At 44.2% G+C, this 26,396-nt stretch overlaps 1 protein-coding gene across 8 annotated transcripts in view; it reads right to left on the bottom strand.

Moving 5' to 3' along the window:
- Positions 1-464: 464 nt before the first annotated feature.
- The window catches only part of PXK (PX domain containing serine/threonine kinase like), a 73,891-nt gene continuing 47,959 nt past the window's right edge, over positions 465-26,396 (bottom strand). For 2 of the 8 annotated variants that reach the window (XM_058562031.1, XM_058562058.1), the window contains 10 exons: positions 25,805-25,906; positions 24,475-24,636; positions 23,921-24,038; positions 22,582-22,660; positions 19,461-19,509; positions 15,619-15,696; positions 14,687-14,773; positions 14,164-14,233; positions 11,362-11,424; positions 465-1,741 (listed from right to left, as the gene is read on the bottom strand). In XM_058562031.1, coding sequence (XP_058418014.1) covers positions 1,530-1,741; positions 11,362-11,424; positions 14,164-14,233; positions 14,687-14,773; positions 15,619-15,696; positions 19,461-19,509; positions 22,582-22,660; positions 23,921-24,038; positions 24,475-24,636; positions 25,805-25,906 — 1,020 coding nt within the window. In that variant the 3' untranslated portion in view covers positions 465-1,529. Of the gene's footprint in view, positions 1,742-2,979; positions 3,014-5,650; positions 5,689-11,361; positions 11,425-14,163; positions 14,234-14,686; positions 14,774-15,618; positions 15,697-19,460; positions 19,510-22,581; positions 22,661-23,920; positions 24,039-24,474; positions 24,637-25,804; positions 25,907-26,396 lie in introns of all 8 variants that reach the window. The other 6 variants (XM_058562065.1, XM_058562072.1, XM_058562048.1 and 3 more) reach the window with 6 other exon arrangements.

Genomic DNA, 26,396 nt, shown 5'->3' with positions numbered 1-26,396 from the left:
AGAAGTTGAGATGGAAAAGGCAGGTTTAAGTTAGTTACAGACGTGTACAACTGGTACCTAACTTAAAGACCAAGACAGGATTGTTAGCTCTTATTACTTAAGAGGGAAAATATGACACAAAAGAAATAGAGATAGGATAGGCAAGAAGGAAACTTTAGAAATACTGTCTGGATCTTTTTTTTTTTTGGTGAGGAAGATCAGCCCTGAGCTAACATCTGCCAGTCCAGTCCTCCTCTTTTTTGCTGAGGAAGACTGGCCCTGGGCTAACATCCATGCCCATCTTCCTCCACTTTATAGGGGACGCCCCCGTCTGGAATGCGAACCGGCAAACCCCGGGCCACCAAAGCGGAGCGCGCACTTAACCGCTTGCGCCACTGGGCTGGCCCCTGGATCTAGTCTTTATGTTTACAAAAGGTACTACAAGAAGTTCCCATTTAACATATCTAGCCAAGCTACAGACAACACATTTTCTTGACATGGTTTATTTTAATAAAAAATACAGCTGAACATTTATCACAGATTACATGAAACTATACACAATGACATTCTCTCTGCATAGTAACCAACACTGATGTGTATACTTGAATTTTTAAATGGATTATTTATAATCCTTTAAAGTGCAATTTATTTAAGAGTTTAAGCAAATCATAGGATAAAGGATCTTTCTAATAAATGAGTAACATTAAAAAGATGTATCCGGATAAATCTTTCAAAAATCTGAATTGATTTCTTAGATGCCAAATTTACTTGTGTTGTAATAATAATAACCCCTTACAAACCACAAACTTGACTTAATTGCTGAGGATTAAGAAGATCCTCTAACTGGCAAGAGCTTTTTCAGATGTTAACATTTTTTGTCTGTTCAATACATTCTAACTAAAAGGACTGTGAGTCGGGAGTAGTTGCTTTAGAAGCCCTGAGCTCTGTAACCACAACGGGAGTCCTGTTAGAACTTAGAGGAGGCTACCAACGTGCCCCGTTCTGTTTGAGGGGAGAAGGAACTCAGGTGCTTCACTGACTCAGTGACATAACTTGCTTTGGGCTACAGTGTTAATGTCTAAGATGAAAAAAAATGGGAGTTATCTAAGAAACAACCAGAAAATGCTTTAGAATAGAGAAATGAACTACGAGAGGAACAATTCTAGGAGCTGTCTGACGGGACAGGGGTTGCAACACAAAGGCCATTGGCTGCTATGACTGAATATTGTCATTGTTTTTGTTTCCTTCAGTTGGTGGAAATATTGATTCCAATAAGCTGCTGCCCCAAAAAGATGCCCATTAGAGGATGAATAAGACTCCTTTAAAATGGTAATAAAGGAGCAAAATATTTCTTAAGGCAGCAGTGCCAGCCTGACTTTATTCTACTTGAAGAATATTTCCCTCTTGAAAAGCCCCTTCCATCAGCATCTGCAAAATAGCACGTGGCTGTACTGGCTCAGCAATTATTCATCCAGAACAGGGTACTTTAGGGGTTGGAGGTGGGAGGAAAAAATTCTTTTTTTTTTTCCTCCCAGTGTAAACACGAAGCTTTAGCCGATCTTAGGAGCACTATGATCACAGGTTTCGGCTTTCCTCAAAGTTCCTTTTTGGAAATTCTGGATGGAGCTGAGTAAAGCTCCTCGGCTCGTGCCATTCACAGCCTGGGGCGGGAGCTGTGTGGGCGCCTCTGTGCCGGCAGGAGGCAAGGGAGCTGCTGGTGGTGGAGGCGGAGGTGGAGGAGGTGGAGGTAATGTGGACATCCCTGCAAGAGAAAGGGACAGTCACTGTCATCTCTCCAGATACCCTGCACACGTGCTCCTGCTCAGTCTGGGCAGGACAGACTACGGTGAAACTGCAAAAGTTTTCCCTCAGAGGGACCAAGATACCCAATACTGTATGTTTTTTTAAATAAAATACTGAACAAAGAAAGCTAGAAGCATCAAAGGGGAATTAATTAAAGGTTACTGTTTCTCCCAAATAACAGTCACGTGAGAAAAGACTGAACAAATATCACAGATTACGTGAAACTACATAGTGACATTCTCTCTGCGTAGACGAGGCTAACTCCATTTCCAAATTTTAGTAATGGTCCCAAAAGAAAAGTTCCAACAGCTATTTAGCCAGAACCTACAGCTCCACCTACTCCTGAGCTAGTAAAGACAGACATCTGTACGCACACCTGGGCTACCTGAATATCAATTACTAGTAAGGGATGAACAGTTCTTTAGCTGCTCCAATACACAATATTTGAAGGATGTGATTTAATATAAAATGACAAACCACTCAGGATTCTCAGCAAGGAACCAGCACCTGCTGGGTTATGGGTTCCTCAGGGGCGTCTGTCTTGAATAACCATTTCCTATTACGTTGCATTAAAGAACGGTAAAATGCTAATAATTGTAAACAGTGCAAAGCAGGGGGTAGAGGGCTCTCTCCCTGGCAGTGGTACCCTCAGGGAGGAGGCTTCCTCAAGCACCCTTCTTTCCGCTGTGGCCCAACCCAGGAACAGAATGGATCTGCCCTACCCCTACATCTTTCTGAAGCATCAGGAGAGACAATGTCAAGCTCTACCCCAGTGGGCAATGAGAAGGAGATGGACAGGTAAACTACCCTTAGCTTCCAGGCACACAAACATTTGGCACTTGAATTTTATAGTTTTGAATCAATGAATGTTTCTTGAAGTCCTGCCTTCAAGAAACTGCCTGTGCCACAGAGTTAGCTGCCCCATTTCCTGTGAACCTTGCAGCTCTCAGTGACTCCATGTTTCTAGCCTTGCCCTCTACCCGCTCCTAGGGATACGCCAGGAAGACATTCTGCTGGGTGGTTTCCCCTCTAAACTGCTACTGAGCTGTGGTGATAACAGGTAAACATACCAATCACCACTTGAGATTATATGGATGAGTGGTTCAGTATCACCAATAAAATACTCAGGTAAGTGCATCCTTTTTACCAAGTGTGACAGGCAATGTTAAAGTCTTATATCTCATGAAAATCACTTACCTTCCTTTACATCTTTTACCCAAACCTAAAGCAGCTGAAATTAAAGAATCACACAGATACACACACTCATGCTCTGCAATCTTGGAATTCTCAAATAATGGTAATATAGCAATACAAATAAACATTAAATACAGACAGATGAACAAAATGTAATTTTCATTGGTTCTATACAATAACAACTAATGAATGAAGTTCTATTATGTTCTATGCCAGGGTGAATTGTGGAAAAATGTTCCTGGCCTTATGTTACAGGGTGACAAAGATAAAAAAGACTTTAAACCTGAAATGCCTGCTGAGGTGAGAAGAGCAGGGAGAGTAAGTGTGTGATACAAGCATTCCTCTGAAGGGGTTTTTGGATAGTGACCAGTGAAACACCAGGAGGAGGGGAGACCGCCTCTGAAGGCTCTTGGAACTCAACTGCAGCACCAAGAGAGCCTGGAGGAGTGAGGGGGCACCAATGCCCACCCTCCGCAGCACTCCTACCCAATGGCCAGAAAAGGGCAGCAGAATCTGGACTTGACATTCAGGGCCCAACATGAACCACAACGAGCTCCAGCGTTTCTGCCTTCCAGCTTTGTGCTTTGATCCGGGCAGAAGAGTCACTGCGAGTTAGAATGAGAAGACAGGCTCTGGGCTGCAACAGCACTTGTGTTCTCCAAAAGGCATGGAACTGGCCAACCTAGACCAGCCACCCCTCTAGTCCAGGATTCTGGGAGGCTAGAGATGGGCTTCCGGGGCTGCACTTGGGGATGAACTGCAGTCTTGCCACAGAATAAAACTGCTTGGCCCTCATGAGGAACCAACCCTTGACTTTGGCCTCGTTAACAGGCACTCAAAATTAAAAATGCAAATTCACTATCGCAGTTTGGGAGTTGGGGGTAGTGTTCAGTAAATGGATCTTCATTTTCCAAGTAAAGGCTGAAATTGTTACCACTTTAAATGAATCTCTTTGAATATGTAAGTAGCATAAATAAATACACTGTCCAAAGTGCCACAGGGTAACCTGTGCCTGGAAAGCAAATGGGATGCTGAGGGCTGTGGGAAAGGAGAGGCTGCTCATCCAAGGGGTAAAGAGTAAGGTCACTCTGATGTCCACTCAAAGAGGGTCGGCCCAATCCCAAAGGGCCTGGTTTCCCATGAGGTCCACTTTTCCTCACTGGACCTGCAAACTAGGGCAGGTCTTGATGTGTACGATTAGGGCAAGGAAAACCAAAACTCAGCTCACCAGCTCAGAACATTCTGGAAGGGGAGAGGAGGTCCAGGGGTCAGAAGGTCAACACTGGAGGGGGCAGGAACATAGACCCAGGGACTCAGTCTCTGACTACAGGCTCCATCAATTTTTGGGGGAGTTTTTTCTTTTTGCCTTTTCTATGGTCCAGAAGCTTCCTCTAAAGGTTCATTGGAGCTTAAGTTACAATACGTTAGTAACAATGCGGGGAGTGGGGGTGTGCTAATAAATTAATATTATTAATTTAATAATAAATTAGCCAAATTCAGAGTTGGCTATTTGGCCTGTGACCAATCAGAGAAGAACTGCCTAATGCCTGAGCCCCCTCACTCCTCAAATGTGAATGAACTCCTCTCTCGCAAGGGGCCTCTGATAGCCATTATCCCCAGGCCGGACAGAGGCCATGTTAGGTTGATTGCTAAATGAATTCACCCAGCTTTGAAAAATATGGGCCTGCAACAACCCAGGATGAGGGACACTCCAAAACAGCCTATCTACAATTACAACCAGGTCAGTCCTGAGCTCTCCAATCTCACTTTCTCTCAGACTAAACCCCTGAGAGCCAACTATTCCACCCTCGCCAGAATGCCATCCACCAAACCAAATGGGAGCCTGCAATCCAGTGGAGGCCCTGGAACAGGCCACAGATGGTTGCAGCAGGAGCGCAGGCTAGATCTGAGGAGGAATGCCTTGCCAGAAACAACCTTGCCAGCCTTGGAGAAAGGACATCTGAGGGTCCCCTTACCTTGGGGCCAACTTTGACAGTGGGCAATCTACAGGTGTCTGTAGGTCTGAGTTCCTCTGTGGTCCACACAGAGGCGGGGAGGCCATGTGGCCACCAGACCAACACCAGCCACCCTCGAGAGGGAATGGAGAGCAGTGGCCCCTGGAAGCAGGCAGCCCCCAGCTCTTGGGAACTGGTCGCCTTTCACCTCAGACAGATGAGGAGGCTGCACTCATGTCCCAACTCAAGAATTATTAAGGATGCTTAAAAAACTCCTGTTTTTCCCTACTGTCGGTTATAAAAGCCAGTAAGTTGTCTCCCTGTAACCAAGAACTGAACTGCCTAACACCCTTTCCCCTTCATCAGAGTAACAAGGAACCAACATTTTTGCAGCAACAGGACTTTGAGATTCTGGTTTCCAAAATTAAAATATACCAAAATGCCATGCAGTTGATTTGCAGGTTTTTAGAGCTGTATTTTAAAACTAAAATCAGAGTGAAAATGAAGACTGAAGGTCATGATGAAAATGAAATGAATGTAGATGAAGTCACTTGGGTGCTTTTTAAAGATGCTGTATTTCATTTAAATGTTCAGATAAGGAAATCCTCTTGAATCTGCTTTCCCATTTGTTCATCACTTCAGTGATCTAGACACACTGGATCCCATTTTACATACAGAAACAGAGCATCTTTAAAGTTAGAGAAATCAGTATAGCTTACTTTACCGAAAATTCACGTTCAGAATGGTGCATGCTCTACTGAAAACAGCAAAGAGAGAGAGAGAGGGGACACAGTCATTATTCAGATTTTAGTGTCATTTAACCAAATAGTAAGAGACAGTAAAATATTAGTCTGAATCACGTGCTGATTATTCTTCCTGCCAAAGAAGGACACACTTAACCACAAAATGCACTGGTTTGTAAACACGATTGTGACCCGTTTTGGACATGGCAAACATACTAACAGTAACCAATGAGTCGCTTTCCTCTTCACTTTCTTTTTTTTCTTTTTTCTGAGCCACTTAGGTGTTATTTTTATTTATTTACAAGCACAACACTCACTCCAGGAGGCCTGTGAAGGTTTTACCTCCCTGAAAGGTAGAATGGGTCCTGGGAGTGTACTGAGTGCTATTACTGAATAAGGACAGTTGATCAAGAGGGGAGAAAAACCAGCACTCACTATTTTTTTCCAAGCAAGTCTTGTATAGTCTAAAATAGAGACTTTTCTTTGTAAAGTTGAGAAGAGTAAGAACACAGGGCAGGTCTAAGGTGGGGCTCCTGGCAGGAGCATGTGGACCCCTCCCCCTGAAGGCCCTGGGCTCTAGAGGCTGAATTGGGCAGTGAGTGGCATTCGCTTACTTAAAGCTAGAAAACCATTAAAAAAGAAAAAGGCAAGGCAAACATTTTTCCTGTCTTCTTTTTCACTCACTAGATTTCAGGTTAAATGTGAAGGATAACACTTTCCCCACCAGTGAATCCTAGAGTTCCCAATGGACCAATTGGCCCCATTGCCCAGAAGAAAGTCTCTTCCTCTGGGGAGGGGCCAGGAAGTGAGGCACGCAGGCCGACCACGCACGACTGACAGCTCTGGGAGGATGCCGGGGACACTGCCCTGCCCCACACCCCACCCACACTAGCCAAGGGCTATGGGCAGGAGCTCACACACTTGGACTTGGAAGAGGGGGAGGAGGGCTGTGAGGCGGCAGGAGAGCAGAGAGCCAACACTCTTCAGTGAAGCGCTGCAGGGCCGACCTGCAAAACGGCGACTGACTTGTGTATATGTAGGTTTTGAGAAAAAGAGGCAATTCTTATGGCCAGAGAAGTGGATTTTGAGCCTAGAACAGCTTTCAGACTTTGATTTGGCTACACAAATTCTGGAAACTCCAACATTCTAAATAAATTCATCTTTTTGTTCCTTACTTATTCTTAACCCTCCTTGCTCTCAGTCACTCTGTGCACATCAGTCTGTTTTCCCTCCTCCAGCTCTCCAGATATGCAACTTCCTCCTCTCTCCAGTCGTTCGTACAGACCGAGTTTTCTACAAACTGCCAGCTCTCCTTCTTCAAAATTATTGCTTAAAAATATACACTGCAAGCAAGAAGGGCTAGAATTCTCTTGCAGGGCATTCATAGCTTATCCCTGATAGTACTTTATTGCTTATCAAGCTTTGTCGTGTACATTACCTACCTAGTAAAGACCAGAGATTCTTTTAAAAGACAGCTTCAAAGAATGGAAATTGCTTGGCCAAGGTCACAGCAGAAAGCGGTAGAGCTAAGACCCACGCCCGGGGTTTCTGACTCTACTTTCAGGGTTCTTTTCATGCCAGCTATGCATAGTGTTTAACAGCACAGGCCCTGCAGTGCATCCGAGAGCAGGCACTCGATGAAAATCAGTGGGGTGAATGAGCAAAGTCAGAACCAAGTTTGAATCCTGGCTCTAGCATTCCCCATTTGTGTGACCTTGGTCAAAGTCCTTTAACCCCACTAGAGCCTCAGTTTATTTCTGTAAAATGGAGCTATAGTAGAATCCATTATCACTGGATAGGAAGGTACTCATGTGGATTAAATGAAACAATGACTATAAGTCACTTAGAACAGTGCCTAGCACAAAAATAAGTGCTCGAAACATGTTAAACAAGATTATTACAAACAACAAAAACAATTTAGGGTCTCCTGCTTACTTAGCTTTCCCAAAATACTCTTTTGCAAATCTGTTTTTTTAAAAAAACCACACACACACACAATAGCAAGGCACCAGGCCTGTCTGCTCCCAAAGGGAGGGTGGAAGGGATATTTGTATGTATGTGGACTGGGACCTTCTAAACTACTCAGCTCTATAAATACAGAGTTTAAACGCGAGTTGGTGACATTTACCATGAAATAAATCAGGATAAAGAATTTTAAAGTTCTTGAAAGAGTGACCTTCTAGAGGCAAGAAACATAACCTTTAGCAGAAGAGAAAGTGCTAGGAATGTTCTCTCTGAAAAAAAAGTTTCAGAGAGTCCCACACCACCTGATGGAATTGCCAGCAGATTTAGGGAAATGATATTTCTCCCATGGATTTGGTAAGGACCTCAAGAAGAGGCCCCAGGGCAGGGAGGTGCAGTGAGAAACAGGAGAGGCCCCAGCCCTTACACAAAGGCTGGAAAGGGCTCAGGAGAGGAAGACCCCTTCATTAGGAACATCTGTCACTTATGCCTCATCCTAAAAGCAACTGAGCTTAAGGCCACCCTCAGCTACCGTGAATGTGCTTAAAACTGACGCTTTCAGGAAGAAAGGCAATACTGTCAAACTGAACTTGCCTAAGTTGATCTACTGCTGAGCAACTGCCAAAGGGCAGGGTCCATAGTGGAGTCAGAGCATGCTTGACTAGAAGGAACTGTGAGATTGTCTCCTCTAACTCCCACCCTTTGGCCATTTACAGAGGAGGCAATCAAAACCCACACACGGAAAAGACTCATTCAAGGTCTTCCGGTAACTAACAGTGTATCGAGGGCTTACCGTGTGCCAGGCGCTGTTCTAAACCCATATGCATGGAACTCACTGGATCCTTGTAATAACCCAACTGGGCAGGCATTGTTATTATGCTCATTGACAAATGGGAAACCTGAAGCACAGGAGGTCAAGTGTCTTGTCCAAGGTCCCAGAACTAGCAAATGGTGGCCCTCAAGTTTAGGTTCCCCATCTCAAGGTGTAGTTCCCAAGGGCTCCCAGACCGAGTTGTATTTGAGAAGCTACCTTTAGCATGAATTCTTTTTTTAAAGCCCTTGAAAATTAAGAATTTTCCTTTATTTCTTGAGAAAATTATATTTCATCATAAAGCCAGATGACATTAACCTTGACTTAGTTCCCAGATAAACCATAAGCTTGGCCTAGAAGTAAAGACATAAATAGGAGTAAATGTGATTCCAGCAACAAGAAGTGCAGTGTGCAGAGAGGCAGTGAGAAAGACTAGCCCAAGGAGAGGCTGGACTCCTGTCCTGGAAGGAAGGACCAGCATAAGCAGGGGCTGACCAGTCAGAAGTTGCCCCTGCTAGGCTGAGAGTCTTGCCCTCACCCAGCAGAGGCCTTGAAGGCAGAGCAAGCCCAAGCAAATCCACCCAGGAGGATTTACCAATCCTCTCCGATGGGTACGGCAGCATGAGGCTACCACCTGTCTGCAGCTCCCTGATGCCTTGCACAGAACAGAAGCTCGAGATGTTGCTTGTTGGTGGACTAGTTTTTCAGGTGGAGATTCTCTATTTAAGGATGGAAACTATTCAGAGAAAAAATTACCATGGTCGAACCCAGAGGAAAGCACTTACTTGAATCATGTCTATCATTTTGGAGCTCCTGAGAGGCCCTGGAAATGTGACTCCACGCCAGCTGGGGCCTAGTCTGTCTGTGTGTCTCTGTAACCCAGGGCCAAGCACTGTGCCTGGCACACCATAGGCTCTCAGTAAATGCATCTGGAGTAACTGAATGAAGAAACTCACTGTGGGTGCCCCATTCAGGGCCTGAAATGCTAGGCTGACAGGCAAATGCATTTTTATGACATGCCTTACAACAAATGCCCAGCAGAGGTCAGAGTACAGTCTTTGGGGCTGAGTCAATAATTCCATCAACAAAACATTAAAGGAGATAAGGGAAAGAAGGAGCCAGTATTCGCTGGGAACCTCTCATCTCTGCCAGGCATTGTGCTTGGGCCTCACATATGTTTTCCCTCTGAATCCTTACAACTCCACTTCAAGATGGGTATTATCAAATTCACAGTAATGCCCCTACTGCTCCCACTCACACCAGGGGAAGTTTTTCCAACACTGACTCTAATTACAAAAGATTCCTCTTTCTTGTCTCCTCTCATTCTAAAGGTTACCTCATCTCATGCACCTGCTACAGTATGAGATAGCTACCATTCAAAACATAGGTAAATTAGAGGATTCACAAAAAAAATGCAAATCGATTGTGAATTCCCTGAGGCATTTAAAAATGAGAACTTGCAGTTAACTTCCCAGGACCACATCTCATGCATGTAGCAAGGTACTCTGTACTACTAAACAGACTTCCTTTGTCAAAGGAAGGTTTCTGGACGCTCACTATTAATTCTCTCCAATTTCCTTAATATGTCTAAGCAGTGTGAAATTAATATCCTGTCTTCTAGAAAATGGCTCAACATGATCTGGGGAGTGCATCTCCAGAAATTTCTGATCAGCCTATACAGGTCACTTCTACAAAAGACAGAGAAGTCTATTTTCTGTCTTGATCAATAATTGGGGGCTTTCTTGTAAAATCTGCTGACAAAGTCAGACAGGGAAAAGAATATCATCCCCCTGAGCCAGGTGCTTTGCTACTCAAAATAGGCCCTGGCCCCAGAACACTCGGCAGTAAGCCACAGTAACCATCCTCAGCCAGCAAGGAGAGACACCCACCAGCCAGAGGTAAGTTGTTCCCCTTACATCCGCTTGTCATTTCTTTAGGAAGGTCGGTCAGAAGCATTTGAAAGCAGTCGGGTAATGCTCTTGGTAGCTCCTGGGTGCTGCCTTAAGCCTTAATGAATATGGTCTTGTCAACTCATAAATCAACCCCAGCCAATCACTCTCCCTTCAGACAGCTGCAGCAACTCTTCGACGTTGACAAGCTCTGAAGGGCAGAACCAGCTCCTCTGACATCTAGAATATCTGGTTCATTTAGGAAGTGAAATGAGATACTGGGACCCCAATGTGCTCTTATGGGGCTTGCAAAATGATTAGGAGAGAGATTTTAGTCCAAAAAGGAAAGAAGAAGAGATAACATATGAGGCCACTCCACAGAATTTGAGATTATTTTTGTAAGTATTCCCCGAGATAAATTCTTTTTACATCTTTCAAACAAAACTCATAGTATCTGATTTAATTCACAAATGTGAAACAAAGACTACCCACAGAAAAATATTCAGATGATTAAACGCATTGCTGAGCAGAGCAGAGCACAAACAATTATCAGGAAATCAGAAACTCGGTGGTTTTTCACTCCCTCACCCAGGCATTTCACCAGTTTTGCTCCGTGACAAAACCGACATTACGGCTGGGCTCCCTAAGGCAGGAGCTCTGGCAGGACAGGGCCCCTGGGCAGCAGTGCGATTGTTCTGTTCAGCTGAGCATGTACCAAGACAAGCCCTGATCTGAGGAGCCCTGCACGAGGCGTTTCAGCAGAGAGAGCAAGCGGGAGGTAAAGGGTGATCAGCGACCCTGAAACCAACTATTGCATTCCCTGTGAAATCTGAGTTTGGACATCTAGACCCTCAGCTCTCCCAAATGACACTGCTAATTTGCATTCCCACTGGTTTCTCTGGAGAAGGCTGGTACTATCTAAACCCTGAAATGCTTGGGCCAAGGTAAGAAGAGAATGGGCCCCGATCCTCTTCCTGCTGGTAGAGAGGGGGAGCAAGGCAGGTTACTTTGCCTCCATCACTAACCTGCTGTAGAGGGTGGAGTCGGTGATGACGGAGATGTGAGAGGTGAGCTGGCCCCAGATCCTGCTAAGAAAAAACACAGAGAAACCCTCATTGGGACCAAAGAAAGACATTCGGAATTTGTTCCAAGCTGGGACCCACTATTGTCTGAGAATCTGCACTTGGCTTAGTGTGTGGACCTTGTGGTAAAAGGTGAGGAGGGTCAGAGGGTTCAGAGACTGGATCCAATGGCCACAGGCTTAGATCCCAGTGGAAGTCATGCTTCCTTCCCCAGGCCACTAAAAGCTCGTCACCTCCCACTGCTCCCCACAGCCTGCCTGGTTTGAAAACAACTTTGCGCAATCAACGGCTTATGCAATTGGCTGCAGTATCTCTTCCTGACCCAACCCCTATCCCTGGGTAATGAATGACAAATGACAGTGCCACAGCAGCAGAGGGGACAGAGAGGTGCAGAGCAGTCTGGTGGAGGCCTCCCCAAAGGAAGCGAGAGTTCCCCACAGCATCCACCCAGCAGTGCCCTCTGTAGAAGTTCCATTTTATCAGCAGGTACGTTCAATTAGATAAGGTCAGCCTATTTTGTGGATTTCCCAGGCCATTTCTTACCTCAAATTCAGTAAATACCCTTAATTACATTAAAACAACATGCATATTCCCATATGTTGCATGCTTTTTCTGGACCTAGTAACTTTGTTATATTTCAAATATTCCCAAGTTCTCAGCATCTCCCCATTGCTCAGAAATCCCCAGAACATACCCTCCTGGCCTGACATGGAAGTAGCCCCATGGGCAGACAGAGGTTCCTACATAAGCCCCCTCCCCGACATGGAGGTCCTATCGAGGGGTTAACCAAAGCTCCAGGGAGGACTGTGATCATGCCCCTGAGAAGCCCCAGCTGTTCCGGGGAAGCCTCCAAACATCCCCTCACCCACTACCCACAGGACATGTTGGGCCTGGCATGGACACCGGGCACGAGGAGAAATGTCTTAATTAAACCACGCCTCCCTTCAGCTGAATACCTTTCCACTATTTGCAATATTCTCTCACCTCCCTATAAAATATGAGAGGTGTTTTACTGAAAAAGGAGGTAAAACTCAACCCATCCTGTTTTCATACTGCTTGGTAGTGCTAACATAGATTCTAAAGGGGAGAAGACTGAACTTGTGATTCCACTGGGTCTGGAGATGATCTGCACATTTCCATCAACTGCTATTTTGCTTTCCTAAACTCCTTGAGGGCATGGTGGTGTCTTGGAGTCCTTGGAGTCCCATCTGGCTGCATGTGGCACAGAGCCTTGCAGGCAGGCAGGCCCTCAGCAAGGTGGAGAACATAGACCCAGGCTTTCTCTGCTTTATAAAGAATTAGCTGCTGGACAGAATGTCTGCCAGTTAGACATGCTGGTTGGAGACATGAATCTCAGCCTAATGACAATGACTGGCCCATGTCCATCCCATCAGCCATGGAGATCATAGACCTCCTACTCTGAAATTACCCACCGGCCACAACAGTCTCCAGCCCCTCCTCCCCTCACAGCCTCCATCCCCAAGAAGCATGCCTTGGTCCTCACTGGGACCGCCAGGGTCTGGGGCTTCCCCTCCTTCCCTTCCCTTCTAGCTCTGCCTGAGCCCATCTCTGGCTTGACTTTGTAGGCAGTGGTGTCTGCATGATTCTCACTCTCCTTCTGGAGTCTATGATCTTCTCCCATCCCAATTCTCCCAATTTCCAGTTCCACCCACATTCTCTGGCTGGGACCAGTCCAGCCCTCAGATCTTGTGCATCCCTCGTGTACTGTTTCGCCTTGTACCCCAGCAGACACCCTCCTCACCAACTTCACTGAGACGATCTGAGAAGGCATAAGCTGTGAACACCCTCAATTTCTTCCCTTCTACTTTTAAACTCCTCTGCCTCTTCACCTGCCCCTCCCAGCTCCTGCCTCCAGGAAGAGATGGATGGGCTTCCTCCAAGGCTAAGACTGACAGCTGGGCTCTTGATGCTAATCCCTTGGTCTTCTAGCCCCCGTCCCTGCTTCCCCACCCCCCAATCACTCTCTCTTTTGCATCTTCAGCTTCTCCCTCTCTACTAGGTCCTTCTCCTGCCTGAAAGTACAGCAGCTATCTCTCAACCTAAAAAACTTTCCCTTCCCTTGGCCCTCCCGGGCTAGGCCAAAGCTGCCTGGGTTAGGATGAAACCTCCCCTTCTCTGTGTGGAACTCTACTTCACAGATTCCTAAGATAGAAGAGCTGCAAGGCCTGAAGGGATCACTGAATCTGGCCCTGATTTCCAAAGATGGGGACACTAAGGCCCAAAGAGGGACAGCCAGGAGTGGCAGGGAGGACAGCCAACTCAGGACAGTGCTGTCTGTACCCTCTTGGCCCTTCTGAAATGATGCTTTTTGCCATCCCCACAGACTATCGAGTCCTTTACTTAGTCCATGCAGGAGGGCACGTCCTTCCACCACATGGGGACTGGAGCAGCGGGTAGGATTTAGGGTTGTTTCTGTTCATGTAGGCTCTACTGATAAACAGGAGGCCTTGCCTTGTAAGTTGGATTGGTTTTTTTTCCACGGCTAACACTCATCTTTGGTTGGAGTCTCACCATCAGTGAAGAGGCTGGGTTACCCAACAACCTTCCAGCACTTGAGTCCTGTGAGCCTATGAATGCTGTCACAGTCCTTCCTTAGAGACACAGTTCTTTTGTTCTCTACATTCACTACCACTCTGCCCAGTGTCTGGCCACCAGAACCCAAGAACTCTTGACTCCTGGTCCCGACCTTTGGGACCTGGCCCACTATAATCTATAATCAGGTACCTGAATTATTGGAGTTGCTGTATTTTGCTGAATGCTCCTCACTGTTTTCAACAGCGGATCGTTTTGACTTCTTTAAAAAAAAAAAAGAGAGAGAAAGAAAAGCAAAGAATAAACACATTGAAGCTGGGAGTCAGAACAAAAATATTTTCCAGGTACACAAACTAGCTACACGCAAGGTCATATTTGGCCTCATAACTCAATACAATGAAGAAGCCACAAGCCAAAACCAAAGAGGGAAATAAAACCAAGAATGCTGAGTTCACTGTCTCAGGCCAATCATTCCCCTCAATTACATTAGGCCATAATCAGTCCAGCAAGCCAGAAAACTATATGGTCCATTTCTCTGCTGACATTATGTGGCTCTTTTTTAGAAGCTACAAACCAGTCATCTGGAAATAGTTTTAGCTTTCAAGGAGATATAGCACAAAATCTGTCATTAACTAAATGCACACCATTAACCTAGAATTTTCTTCAAATGTAGTCAAGAATTCACAGAGAGAATTCAGAGAGACACCAGGCTTACCTTTCGAGCTAAAATCTTTCTCTTTTTTCTTTCTTCTTCAGATCCATGGTGAGATTGAGCTCTTGTCAGTCTTCGATGCTGGTGGATCTTTAAGAGATCACAATTTGCCACAAATGTAAGCATATCCTACACTAATGAAAATCCCTAACATGTTTTGCCAAATCAAATTATTTCGATGAAAAATCTTTCCTGGGCCGGCCCCGTGGCTTGGCGGTTAAGTGCGCGAGCTCCGCTACTGACAGCCTGGGTTCGGATCCCGGGCACGCACCGACGCACCACTTCTCCAGCCATGCTGAGGCCGCAGCCCACATACAGCAACTAGAAGGATGTGCAACTATGACATACAACTATCTACTGGGGCTTTGGGGAAGAAAAAAAAAGGAGGAGGATTGGCAATAGATGTTAGCTCAAAGCCAGTCTTCCTCAGCAAAAAGAGGAGGATTAGCAGGGATGTTAGCTCAGGGCTGATCTTCCTCACAAAAAAAAAAAAAAGAAAAATCTTTCCTTGCTCAGCCTGTCTGCCTCGAGGCTCGGGTCTAGATGTCTAGCAGAAGAATATGCCAGAGGACAAAGACCTTTCTCACTTCCCCCAGTTCCTTGCTGCCTCTCTCTCTCTTACAGAAGAGTGTGATCCCCAGCACCTTTAGAGCATGGACCATGTGTGCCTCCCTACGGCCCAGCCTGCCCTGATCATAAAGGATGGCCACCCTTTGTGGATATGTTTGTTTTCCCCCCAAGCTGAGCTCCTTGAGGGCAGGACTGTGAAGTATTCAACTGTCTCGCAGCCTGGAGCCTGGAGCCTGATTCAGAGCAAGAATGCAAGAACTGTTTATGGAATGAACAATCAATTAAAAGTAAATTACTGTGAATACCACGGCAGAGAATGCGGACACTAAAAGATCAAAGAGCAACGAGGAACGATTAGCAATTACCTGTTTCTGCTCTTCAATTAGTCTCTTCTCTATACATTCTTTGGCCGTTTTCAATGCCTCTTTTAACTTGGTGGGGATCTGAAAGAAGAGAACATGCATAATCTGTTGAGTAAAATGGCTGGAGATTCTCAAGTCCTGGTTTTAATGAAAGAGCAGCTGGTTATCAAGAAGGGGGACATCTGGAATGAAGTCGGTTACAAGCTGTCTGCTGGAATCCTATCCTGGCCACTTGTGGTATCCCCAACACATTCATCTCATTAGCATTTTTAAGCAATGAATATATAAAACTAACACATAAATAAACATGATATGTTTCAAGTATTTCAAGTAATTCTCAAAGGACCCTGAATTACCAAAACTATCTTGAAAAAGAAAATCAAAATTGGAGATCTCCCACTTCCTGATTTATTATTTACTACACACTTCCTGATTATATTATATTAAAAATATATTACAAAGCTACAGTAATCAAAACAGTGTGCTACTGGCATAAAGAAAAACACTTGCACCAATGGAACAGAACAGAGAGCCTAGAAATAGACCCTCATGTATATGGTCAAATGATCTTTGACAAGGGTGCCAAAAGCATATAATGGAGAAAGGATAGTTTCTTCAAGAAACGGTGCTGAGAAAACTGGATATCTACATGAAAAAGAATGAAGCTGGACCCCTACCCTATACTATACACAAAAATTAACTCAAAATTGGATTGAAGACCTAAACCTAAGACCTAAAACTATAAAACTGCTACAACAAAATATGGGGGAAAGCTTTATGATATTAGATTTGGCAATGATTCCTTGGACAGGACACCAAAAGCACAGGCAACAAAAGCTAAATAGACAAATGGGACCACATCAAACTTAAAACTTCTGCACATCAAAGGAAACAATCAATAGAGTGAAAAGACAATCTATGGAATGGGAGAAAATAATTGAAAATAATATATCTGATAAAGGGTTAATATCTGGAATATATAAAGAACACCTACGACTCAACAACAAAAACGTAAGTAATTAAATTAAAAAATGGACTTGTTATAAAAAATGAATTATACCACAAAAAAACCTCAAAAAAAAAAAATCAGAAAATCAAAGGAAAAAAAAAATGGGTAAAGGACCTGAATAGACATTTCTCCAAAGAAGATATACAAATGGCCAAAAAGAATGTGAAAAGATGATCAACAACTCTAATTATTAGAAAATGCAAATCAAAACCACAATGACATATCACCTCACACACATTAGGATGGTCACTATCAAAAAAACAGAACATATCATGGGCCGGCCCTGTGGCTTAGCGGTTAAGTGTGCGCACTCCGCTGCTGACGGCCTGGGTTCGGATCCCGGGCGCGCACCGACACACTGCTTCTCTGGCCATGCTGAGGCCGCGTCCCACATACAACAACTAGAAGGATGTGCAGCTATGACATACAACTATCTACTGGGGCTTGGGGGAAAAAAATAAATAAATAAATAAATAAATAAAATTATTAAATTCAGCATATTTAAAAAAAAAAAAAGAACATATCAAGTGTCAGCAAGTATGTGGAAAATTCGAACCCTTGTGCATCAGTGGTGGGAATGTAAAATGGTGCAGCTGCTATGGAAAACAGTATGGAAGTTCCTAAAAAAATTTAAAAATAGAATTACCATATGACCTAGCAATCCCACTTTTGGGTATATATCCAAAAGAATTGCACACCTCATGTTTATTGCAACATTATTCAGGATAACCAAGAAGTAGAAGACGGCCAAATGTCCATCAACAGATGAACGGATATACAAAATGTAGTATATACACACAATGGAATATTATTCAGTCTTAAAAAAGGAAATCCTATCACATGCGATAACATGGATGAAGCTTGAGGACATTAAACTAAGTGAAATAAGCCAGTCACAAAAGGACAAATACTGTATGGTTCCACTTATATGAGATATCTAGAGTTGTCAAAATTACGGAAGCAGACCAAGTAGAACTGTGTTTGCCAAAGGCTGGGGGTGAGGAAACGGGGAGCTGTCATTTGATAGGTCTCGAGTTTCAGTTTTCAAGATGATGAAGTTCTAGAGATCTGTTCACAACAATGTGAATATACTTAACACTGCTGAACTGTACACTTAAAAATGGTTAAGAGGGTAAATTTTACATTATGTTTTTTAACATAATTAAAAATAAAAAAATATATAAAGCTTATTAGAACACATACACAAATTCAAGTAATTATAATATTTTATAACTTCACAGGGATTTTCTCTGTGAAGAAATTTCACAAGATTTAAGCTTTTTCCTGCTGGAAGATACTCTTGACAATAGCCTGGTGTGCTTCTAGCCTGTCATGTCTTAATTTATTAGTTTTTCAAACCATGAGGAGTTCAGGCCTGGAAAACAGACACCCACATCATTTTCAACTTTTTGTCTCTATTATTCTTTAAAATTTTTAAATTTAAAAAAGTTTTGAGCAGGTAATACAGTCACATGGTTCAAAACTCAAAAGGCATAAGGGTACATACACAGTAAAAAGTCTCCCATCCAGTTCCCCTCCATGGAGGCAACCAACATCACCATTTTCTTGTGTATCTTTCCAGAAAGAAAATGCATATACAAGAAAGTAACACTGGTGTTTAAAATCCCATTGTCTTTGCTGCATAGACTCTCTGCCTTAGGGGAAGAACAGGCCTGATAATATTCCCTGGCCTAGATTCTCAGCGTTGGAGGAGAGCATACTTATTTACTGGCTGAATACATTTCCTGAGGAGCTTCAGTGAAGAAGAGATGAATTTAAATGTTCTTTCCTACTTCAGATCCAAAGAAACTGTCATTGTCAGAACTCCTCTAACTGGCGAAACAGGACAGAGGAAAGTGTCTCTCGCGCCTATACGATCTTCTGACCCCATCTTGTTTTTGCTTTTCTTTTCTTTTTTCCCCTAAATTTAATTTCATCATAATAGTATTACATGTTCTTTTGGAATATGGAGAGAAAGAGAATTATCCCTCATTCTACTACCCAAAATGATACTAACAGTGAGCTCTGAGGAGAGCCAGGCGCTGAACCAGGCCTCCACGTAGAGTATCGCAGTTGTCCAACGACAACAGACAGGTATTACTCACCAATTCTACACACTGAGTAAACATAGACCCAAAGATTCAGTGCTTGCCCATGGATCACTGGCTCGCAAATGGGGTGATTCTGCCCCTGTCCCCTCTCTAGGGGACAGTTGGCAACGTCTGGAGACATTTTTGATTGTCACGATGTGGGGGGTGGAGGGAGAGTACTACTCACACCTAGTGGGTACAGGGGTACAGGCCAGGGAGGCTGTTTAACATCCTACAATGCACAGGACAGCTCCCACAACAAAGAACTATCTGGCCCAAAATGTCAAATGTCGTGGCTAAGAAACCCTGCCTTAGATAAACAGCTGGTGTTAAAACAGGAAAGTAAGGCATCAACCTGGATGTTTGGGTTTCAAAGTGCCTGCTCTGTCCATGACACCACTGACAACATTGCTCCTTCCTGGGGTACTTCCTTCCAATCTGTATTCTAGACATAGGTATGTTTTTACACACTGTATTTTATATCCTGCTTTTTTTCCCTTAGCCCAAATAATAATTTTCCATGCTACTATAATGTCTTTATAAACTTTACTTTTATTAGACAAAAAACATTTTATCAAATAGCGGCACTATAAATTATTAAACTATTCCCTAGTTGTAGGACATTTAGATTGTTTTCAAATTTTCCTTAGTATAAATACTGTAACTTCTCTTTTTTGATTTAAAAAGCATTAACTTTCAAAGTCAACTTATTTATGTCACAAACCAAAAATGATGATTTGCTTTACCTTAAACTGTGGCTTTTCAGAAGTGGTTAGTAAAACATCACTGAATAACCTGTAAAGAAAAGAAACAAACAAAAAAATCTTTCTTAAACCAGGTGTACTCTCAGAACAGAATCAAAGCAGAATGTGACATCTTAGTTCATGAAGCCCCTACCACAGCCCCCAGCTCCGGCCCAATCCACCCTTTCATGTTTATCAACAAACTCAAAGGAGTTTACGGGCCACCCAGTGTGACCTTGGGAAATGCCCCACACCCCACCATCTCCAAGGTGTTACCAGGGGGCTGGGTCAGCTATGCACTGGAGGTTATGTCCCCACCAAGGGGCAACAGTCCTCTCATGTTATATAGTAAATTAATTTACACTTTGAAAAAAAATCTTTGAAAATTATTATTTATATTGTATTGCAAACGATACACGTAACAGATATTTCTAAACAGGGGCTGGCCCCATGGCTTAGCGGTTAAGTGCGCGCGCGCTCCACTGCTGGCAGCCCGGGTTCGGATCCCGGGCGCACACCGACACACTGCTTCTCCGGCCATGCTGAGGCTGCGTCCCACATACAGCAACTAGAAGGATGTGCAGCTATGACACAACTATCTACTGGGGCTTTGGGAGGACAATAAATAAATAAATAAAATCTTTTTTTTAAAAAAAAAAAGATATTTCTAAACAGAATAACTGGTTTTCCTTTTTTTTTCTTTTTTGCCCCAGAGAAGGATTAAATTTTTTCTAGAGCTCAATAAAATAAAAATGTGCAAGTAAGTAGAAAGGAATTGTTCTGATTAGAATTTAATGAGAAAATAATTTTCTTCTAAGAAAAGTAGTGTTTCTCATGCTCTCTTAAAAAAATAGCAGCTTTTAGAGTATACCAATTCTCTCTTCAAAAGTATGTAATTAAAAACAATAGTATGAGGAACTCTGAACCGTTGTGGCTAAAACAGGTGGGAGAATTTAAATGGTTGTCTAGGCAGTGCCCAAATTGCTTAAGCGAGTCTTTCCTTGTACGGCCCCCCTTTTCAAAAAACAGCAACTACATCACAAGTAGAAAAGACAGGGTTGAGGCCGGCCTGGTGGCATAGTGGTTAAGTTCGAGCGCTCTGCTGCTACAGCCTGGGGTTCGCAGGTTCGGATCCCAGGTGCAGACTTACACGCTTCTCATCAAGCCATGCTGTGGCGGCATCCCACATACAAAATAGAGGAAGATGGGCACAGATGTTAGCTCAAGGCTAATCCTCAAGCAAAAAGAGGAAGATTGGCAACAGACATTAGCTCAGGGCTAATCTCCCTCAACAACAACAAAACATAGATAATAAAATATAAGCTTTAAAAAAAAAGGGGGGGGGGCCAGCCCCATGGCGTAGCGGTTAAGTGCGTGTGCACCACTGCTGGCGGCCCGGGTTTGGATCCCGGGTGCACACCCATGCACCGCTTTGTCAGGCCATGCTGTGGTGTCGTCCCATATAAAGTGGAGGAGGATGGGCACAGATGTTAGCCCAGGGCCAGTCTTCCTCAGCAAAAAAAAAAAAAAGAAAAGAAAAAAGAAAGAAATGACAGGGTTAACTTTTCGCCACAGAGCTCCTGGGCGGCTGTGGAGGTGGAGACGTAATTCTCCCCTTCAAGGCCATTGGTCCATCTACTCCCAGACAACACATTTTAACTGAACACAGTTCACACCTCTCCAAGTGCTCTTCTTGGAGAAACTTCTCAAGGTTGAAGCCCACTGGGTAGAAAGACTTAAGTGAAACAATATTTGGCTTCCCTTTAGAACCAGAAGACTGGGGAAAAAATGTAAGAGCTTTGGAGTAAGGGGTGCAAATACAAACCCCAGGTAAATCAGCATGAATACAGGCTGTTTCCTAATTACAAATGCCTTTCGTTCTAAAAGTTAGTGTGAAAATTGTTGTTTCCCTAACTGGATCTATTTTTCCACCTTTGCATTGTTATAATGGTGGCTGGTTTGGAGAAGGATGCACAGTGTCAGTCAAATATTAGAATGTTACAACCACAGGAAGGGGCTCGGGCTGCTCTGCTCATTAGCGCCTCCCCAGGGCCAAGGACAGCGCCTGAGCTACAGCAGACCCTTTCTAAACACAAGGAACCTGACGTTATCGCCTCCTCCTCTGAACTCTGGCTATATGCACTTCAAGCTGTCCCCTGCCTTGTTTCCCCATGTTATTGTTTCCTGGGTACGCCTGTTTACAACAAGCTGGTACAGACAAAGCACTGAGTACATCACGTGTCATGTGATGTTCACAAACTATAAGCTGAATCAATATTAAATCATAGCTAACATTTAATAAGCACTTCATAAGTGCCTGGCACTGTATTAGGAATCATCTCATTAAATCCTCCCAATGACCCTCTGAGGTGGCGACTATGATTATCTCCATTTTACAGATGAGGAGACTCAGCTTCCAGAGGTTAGGAAACTTGCCCAAGGTCACCCGCGTAGAAGTGGTAAAGCTGGGTCCTCCCCCAGGTCTGTCTGACCTCAGACACACCCTTCTTAACCACTCTGCTGCCCTTCCATGAAGGGAAAGAAACAGGCACCTAAAGGCAAGGCCCCAGAGCACTATTCCCATCACCTTGATTAACCGACTCATAACCCCGTTTAAGGGAGAATGTCTTCTGACCCCTAAGCCCCTAGCACAGCGTTACGTTAGTGGTACGTTAGATATTTAATAAATGTGACCCAGTGAGTAAATGAACAAACCAGCGCGTGGGAGGCCAGAAGCACGTAGCCCTCCTCCTAGAGGGCGGACCCTAGTGAACTAGCCACAGCTGTGGGCCAACGGCCGTGCTGTCATAAAGCACAGCAGCTCGAGCGGACCCTCCTTCGGTATCTCCTGAGCAGGGGGCTGCCACCATACACGTACACAATGCTGACATCGACAGGGAGAGACACACGTGAAGACGACACTGATGTGAAAGGAGAGCAGTCAGACTAAGGTAGCAGAGAGCTCACAAGGAAAGGTCATGATATCATGCTGCAAGTGACCACCTGGTCACTTCACCTCTGCCAGGACCACATTTGAGTCTTTACCGATACCAGGCACTTAGGTTAGCGGTCCGGTGTTCAACACAGTTATGACGATTACAACCAAGGCATACAATTGACTTACGGCATCTGTAAGAGCCGGGAGACGGTGGGCATGCCATTTTTACAGGCTTCACAAGACAGCGTAGACTCCAACACGGCCACTTGAAATGAACAGATACACATTTTAGTTCCACGGAACACGCTGGCAAATCCACTTGGTGATGAAAAGTTTGACACCGCTTTGCAGCAACTGTCTGCAGGCTGATCAGGACAGTGTCAAAACTCTTCACGCACAGACAGATGGTAAACGTGGGGAGGAGGAATGTTGGCAACATTGATGTTACCGATGACTCAAAAAAACAGTTCAGAAACCACATGCTGACAGAAAGCTAAATATATTTCAAAGATAATTGGAAGAAGGATTCAAGATATCATTCATAAAAGTGTTTGCCCTCTTAAAAGTAAATACTACACAGAAGTAAAATTCTGAACCTGAAAGACATTTTGCTGCTTGCCTGCTTTTAATCAAAACTAGCACACAAAATGCCCCTTGTTGATATCTCAGCATCGAACACCTTGGATGATATAAACAAAACCAGCCAGATTTTTCTCCTCACAGGTCACTGTTCAGTTTCAGCTGTTCAAACTCAACATAAAGCAGTCTCAGGACCTATTCTCATGAACCACCTCATTTAACACAAAATTAACACTTGGCGGAGGGTTGACTTGCACAACTCAAAGGCACAGTGGTCCAATACTACTCTGCCCTCCTCTCTCTGTGCTCCAGCAGTGAGTTCTGAGCTGGCTGTGGAGAGGATGAAAGGGTCCCTGGATGAGCCTGCCTCAATTCCTACATCCCTCTCCTAAAGGTGCCCTCCACCTGCCCTCTGGCTCTCCTCAGCCCCCTCAGTAAGGCTGGAAGAGCTCCTGGATCCAATTTGCCAGTGTCTACATTCCTGTCTGCCTTTCTTAGCTCTGGACCTGCTAGGCTTTTATCTACCAGGTATCCAGCTCATGGCTCTCTTGTTCCTTGCAGGTCCCACTCCAGCCCTGGTCTGACTCCTGACACCGGCCCGCATCTGCAAAACTGGCTTCATAGTTGCCTGCTCCTGGCTTCTGCTTCTATATCAGACTCGGTCTGGCTATACTTCTCTTTACATCCTTCTGCTTCCAAAATTCTAATGCATATTATAAAATGTCCCCTGAGATGTCAGATAGCCTGACAAATGGACAAGCCATCTGAATTTTCAGTTAAGTACATCAAAGTAAATTACTCAAACCTGGTCTACTTTTAAATTGGATAAGAATTTCTGGCTGTGGAGCAGAGCAACTTCCTCTGGGTCTTTCCTGGACTCTGGAGAGGGGGTGAGTACCTTTGCAGACTACACGGCCCAGAAGATCCCTCTAAACCCCATACTGACCCACAGCCATAGATGGTGCCGGAGGGAAGGAGTCTACAGGCACCGAGTCCGGCGGTCGTCCGTAAGTCATTTCATACAGTAAGTGGCCAAAGCAGTGGACATCCACACTTTCCAATGTCTGTGGATGAAAAGAGAGCAGTGGCGTATTCATCCTTCAGTTTGGCTCTGTGAATCCCAGTGCTCCTGCCCTAAGCTTCCACTGAGAAATATGGCCCAGGGGCGACCCCACTCATAATTGATAGTGAAAACACAACTCCAAAGCCTTTTGTAAAAGCTCACAGGGCATTGCTCTGACCAAAAGTCTGGGTCCTACCCTCCATAGTTTTCCAGTCAGTGGTTCTATACCCATCCTCGTCCCATCTACCATTTCAACTAGCCTCTTGGAGATACAGCAATGCTCTGTGGGAGAAGCAGGGCCAATAGGCCTGGCCAACCCTAACTGTACCTCTCACTGCTTCGCGCATGTTTCTTACACGGGCAGGTCACGGGTGCTGCCATGGGGATAACTGATACCTAAAAATGAACCTGCTGTTTCATTACTTTCAGCAACTTACGTTGATTTTCCTGAATTGTGAGAAATAAGATCGGTAGAAGGAAGGAAGGCCCAATAAGGAATTCTCAAGGTCTAGCAGCCGACAAGTGTCCCCGTCTAGCATCACATTGGAGGCATGAAGATGCCCATAAGGGAATCCCTTGTCATGTAGAAACTTTAGTACCTATTAAAAATATGTACAGGTTACATTTTCCCCCCAACCCATTCAGATAAAAGACAGGTTAAGCTTTGTTTTTTAAGTCAATATATTTTGAAACAAAACCAAACAAGTCACTGAGGAGATTCCTAAAGGAAAATGCCTCTTCCATCCGTTTCTTTGGAAAAGGGAGTGATGCTGAATGCTTTCCAGCTGTGAGACGCAACGCCAATCTCCTTCATTCCCACAGAACAGAGGAGCAGCCTGCGTCTGCTTGGGGTTAACAGCTTTGATGCCAAAAGGCTCTACTTTCAGCACTTTCTGATCCCAACAGGCCAGCTCTCTTCAGGACAAAGTCTTGATCCTCCTGCACAGATGGGTAAAGCTATCGTCTCAGTGCTTCGGCCAGTCACTCAGGAAAAGGGGTTGAGTTGAAAACATCTCTAGTCAAATCTCTCCTCAGAATCTTTTTGGCTGTTTATTAATAGAAACACAGGACAGGCTCCCACAAAATGAAGCAAACTTTTCAACTGCCATTTAATAAACAGTGGCTCACCCAGTAATGAAATGCCTGGATAGAGCGCTGCAAAGACCTGGTGAACTAGGGCAGTGCACACCAAAGAGGGTGCCTAGGACAATTCACTGAGGACTAGAAGAAACTATTACAACTTTTCGATTTGTTTTGTTTTTAATCTCATTCTTTCTTGACTTATAACATACAGGATATATTATTAGTAGTACATTCATATAATGGTTAAACATATGCAACATTAGGGGGGTTATGCTTAAACTGTTTTCACTGATAGGGTTGCACAATCCAAGAAGCTTGGAGAATACTGCTCTAGTTACACTTCTGTAAGGGAGCCACATGGTTATATATGTGATATAACAAAATCAAGAATCTTGACACAACAATAAAGATCAACCAAAAATAACACAAAAGTTGGTATCTATACAGAACAGTTCCTAAAAATCAGACACTAAACCAATAGCTAAGCTTTTGGAATTGTGTAGATCTAAATTACTGCCTTAATTAATTAATTAATTTTGGGATAAAATATGACAGTGCCATCAGTTTATAAGTGATCAGACAACTTAAACTATTTTGGATCTTGCCTGAGAACTTTCCCAAAAGAATACTGTAACGCTGGATAAAATTTCAATGCAAGTTAAACAAAAATTAATTATTTCTTACCTCTAATATTTGCCGCCCATATGTTTTTATCTGCTGGAGTTCAAGGCCTTGAATCTTCTTAGGGTTGCAGTACTTCTTTAGGAACGGGTCTTTTGGTTTTGCCTTTGGAAAGGAACAACAAATACATAAGAAAGCAGCAGAGGGGTCGAATTCTGCACACGGCCTCCCAGAACAGATAGGACCCTAAGAGGCTGGGGTGCCAGACAAGGCCAGCCTGCAGGATGTGGGTTTCTTTCTTTTTTTTTTTTTTTTGGTGAGGAAGATTAGCCCTGAGCTAACATCTGTTGCCAATCCTCCTCTTTTTGCTGAGGAAGATTGGCCCTGGACTAACATCCGTGCCCATCTTCCTCTACTTTATATGTGGGATGCCTGCCACAGCATGGCTTGATAAGTGGCACGTAGGTCCGTGTCTGGGATCTGAACCTGCGAACCCCAGTCCACCGAAGCAGAGCACATGAACGCAACCACTACACCACCAGGCCAGCTCCAGGATGTGGGTTTTTAAGTACAACAGTCTGCATAGTTGATAGAAAGAGGCTGACCTGGGTTCCGTCCCTTCTCTAGTCCAGTGAAGATATGCCTGGTCTTGGAC

Source organism: Diceros bicornis, chromosome 2, assembly GCF_020826845.1.
Source record: "Diceros bicornis minor isolate mBicDic1 chromosome 2, mDicBic1.mat.cur, whole genome shotgun sequence".
NCBI classification, from domain to species: domain Eukaryota; kingdom Metazoa; phylum Chordata; class Mammalia; order Perissodactyla; family Rhinocerotidae; genus Diceros; species Diceros bicornis.
This window is presented reverse-complemented; position numbering and strand designations above follow the sequence as displayed.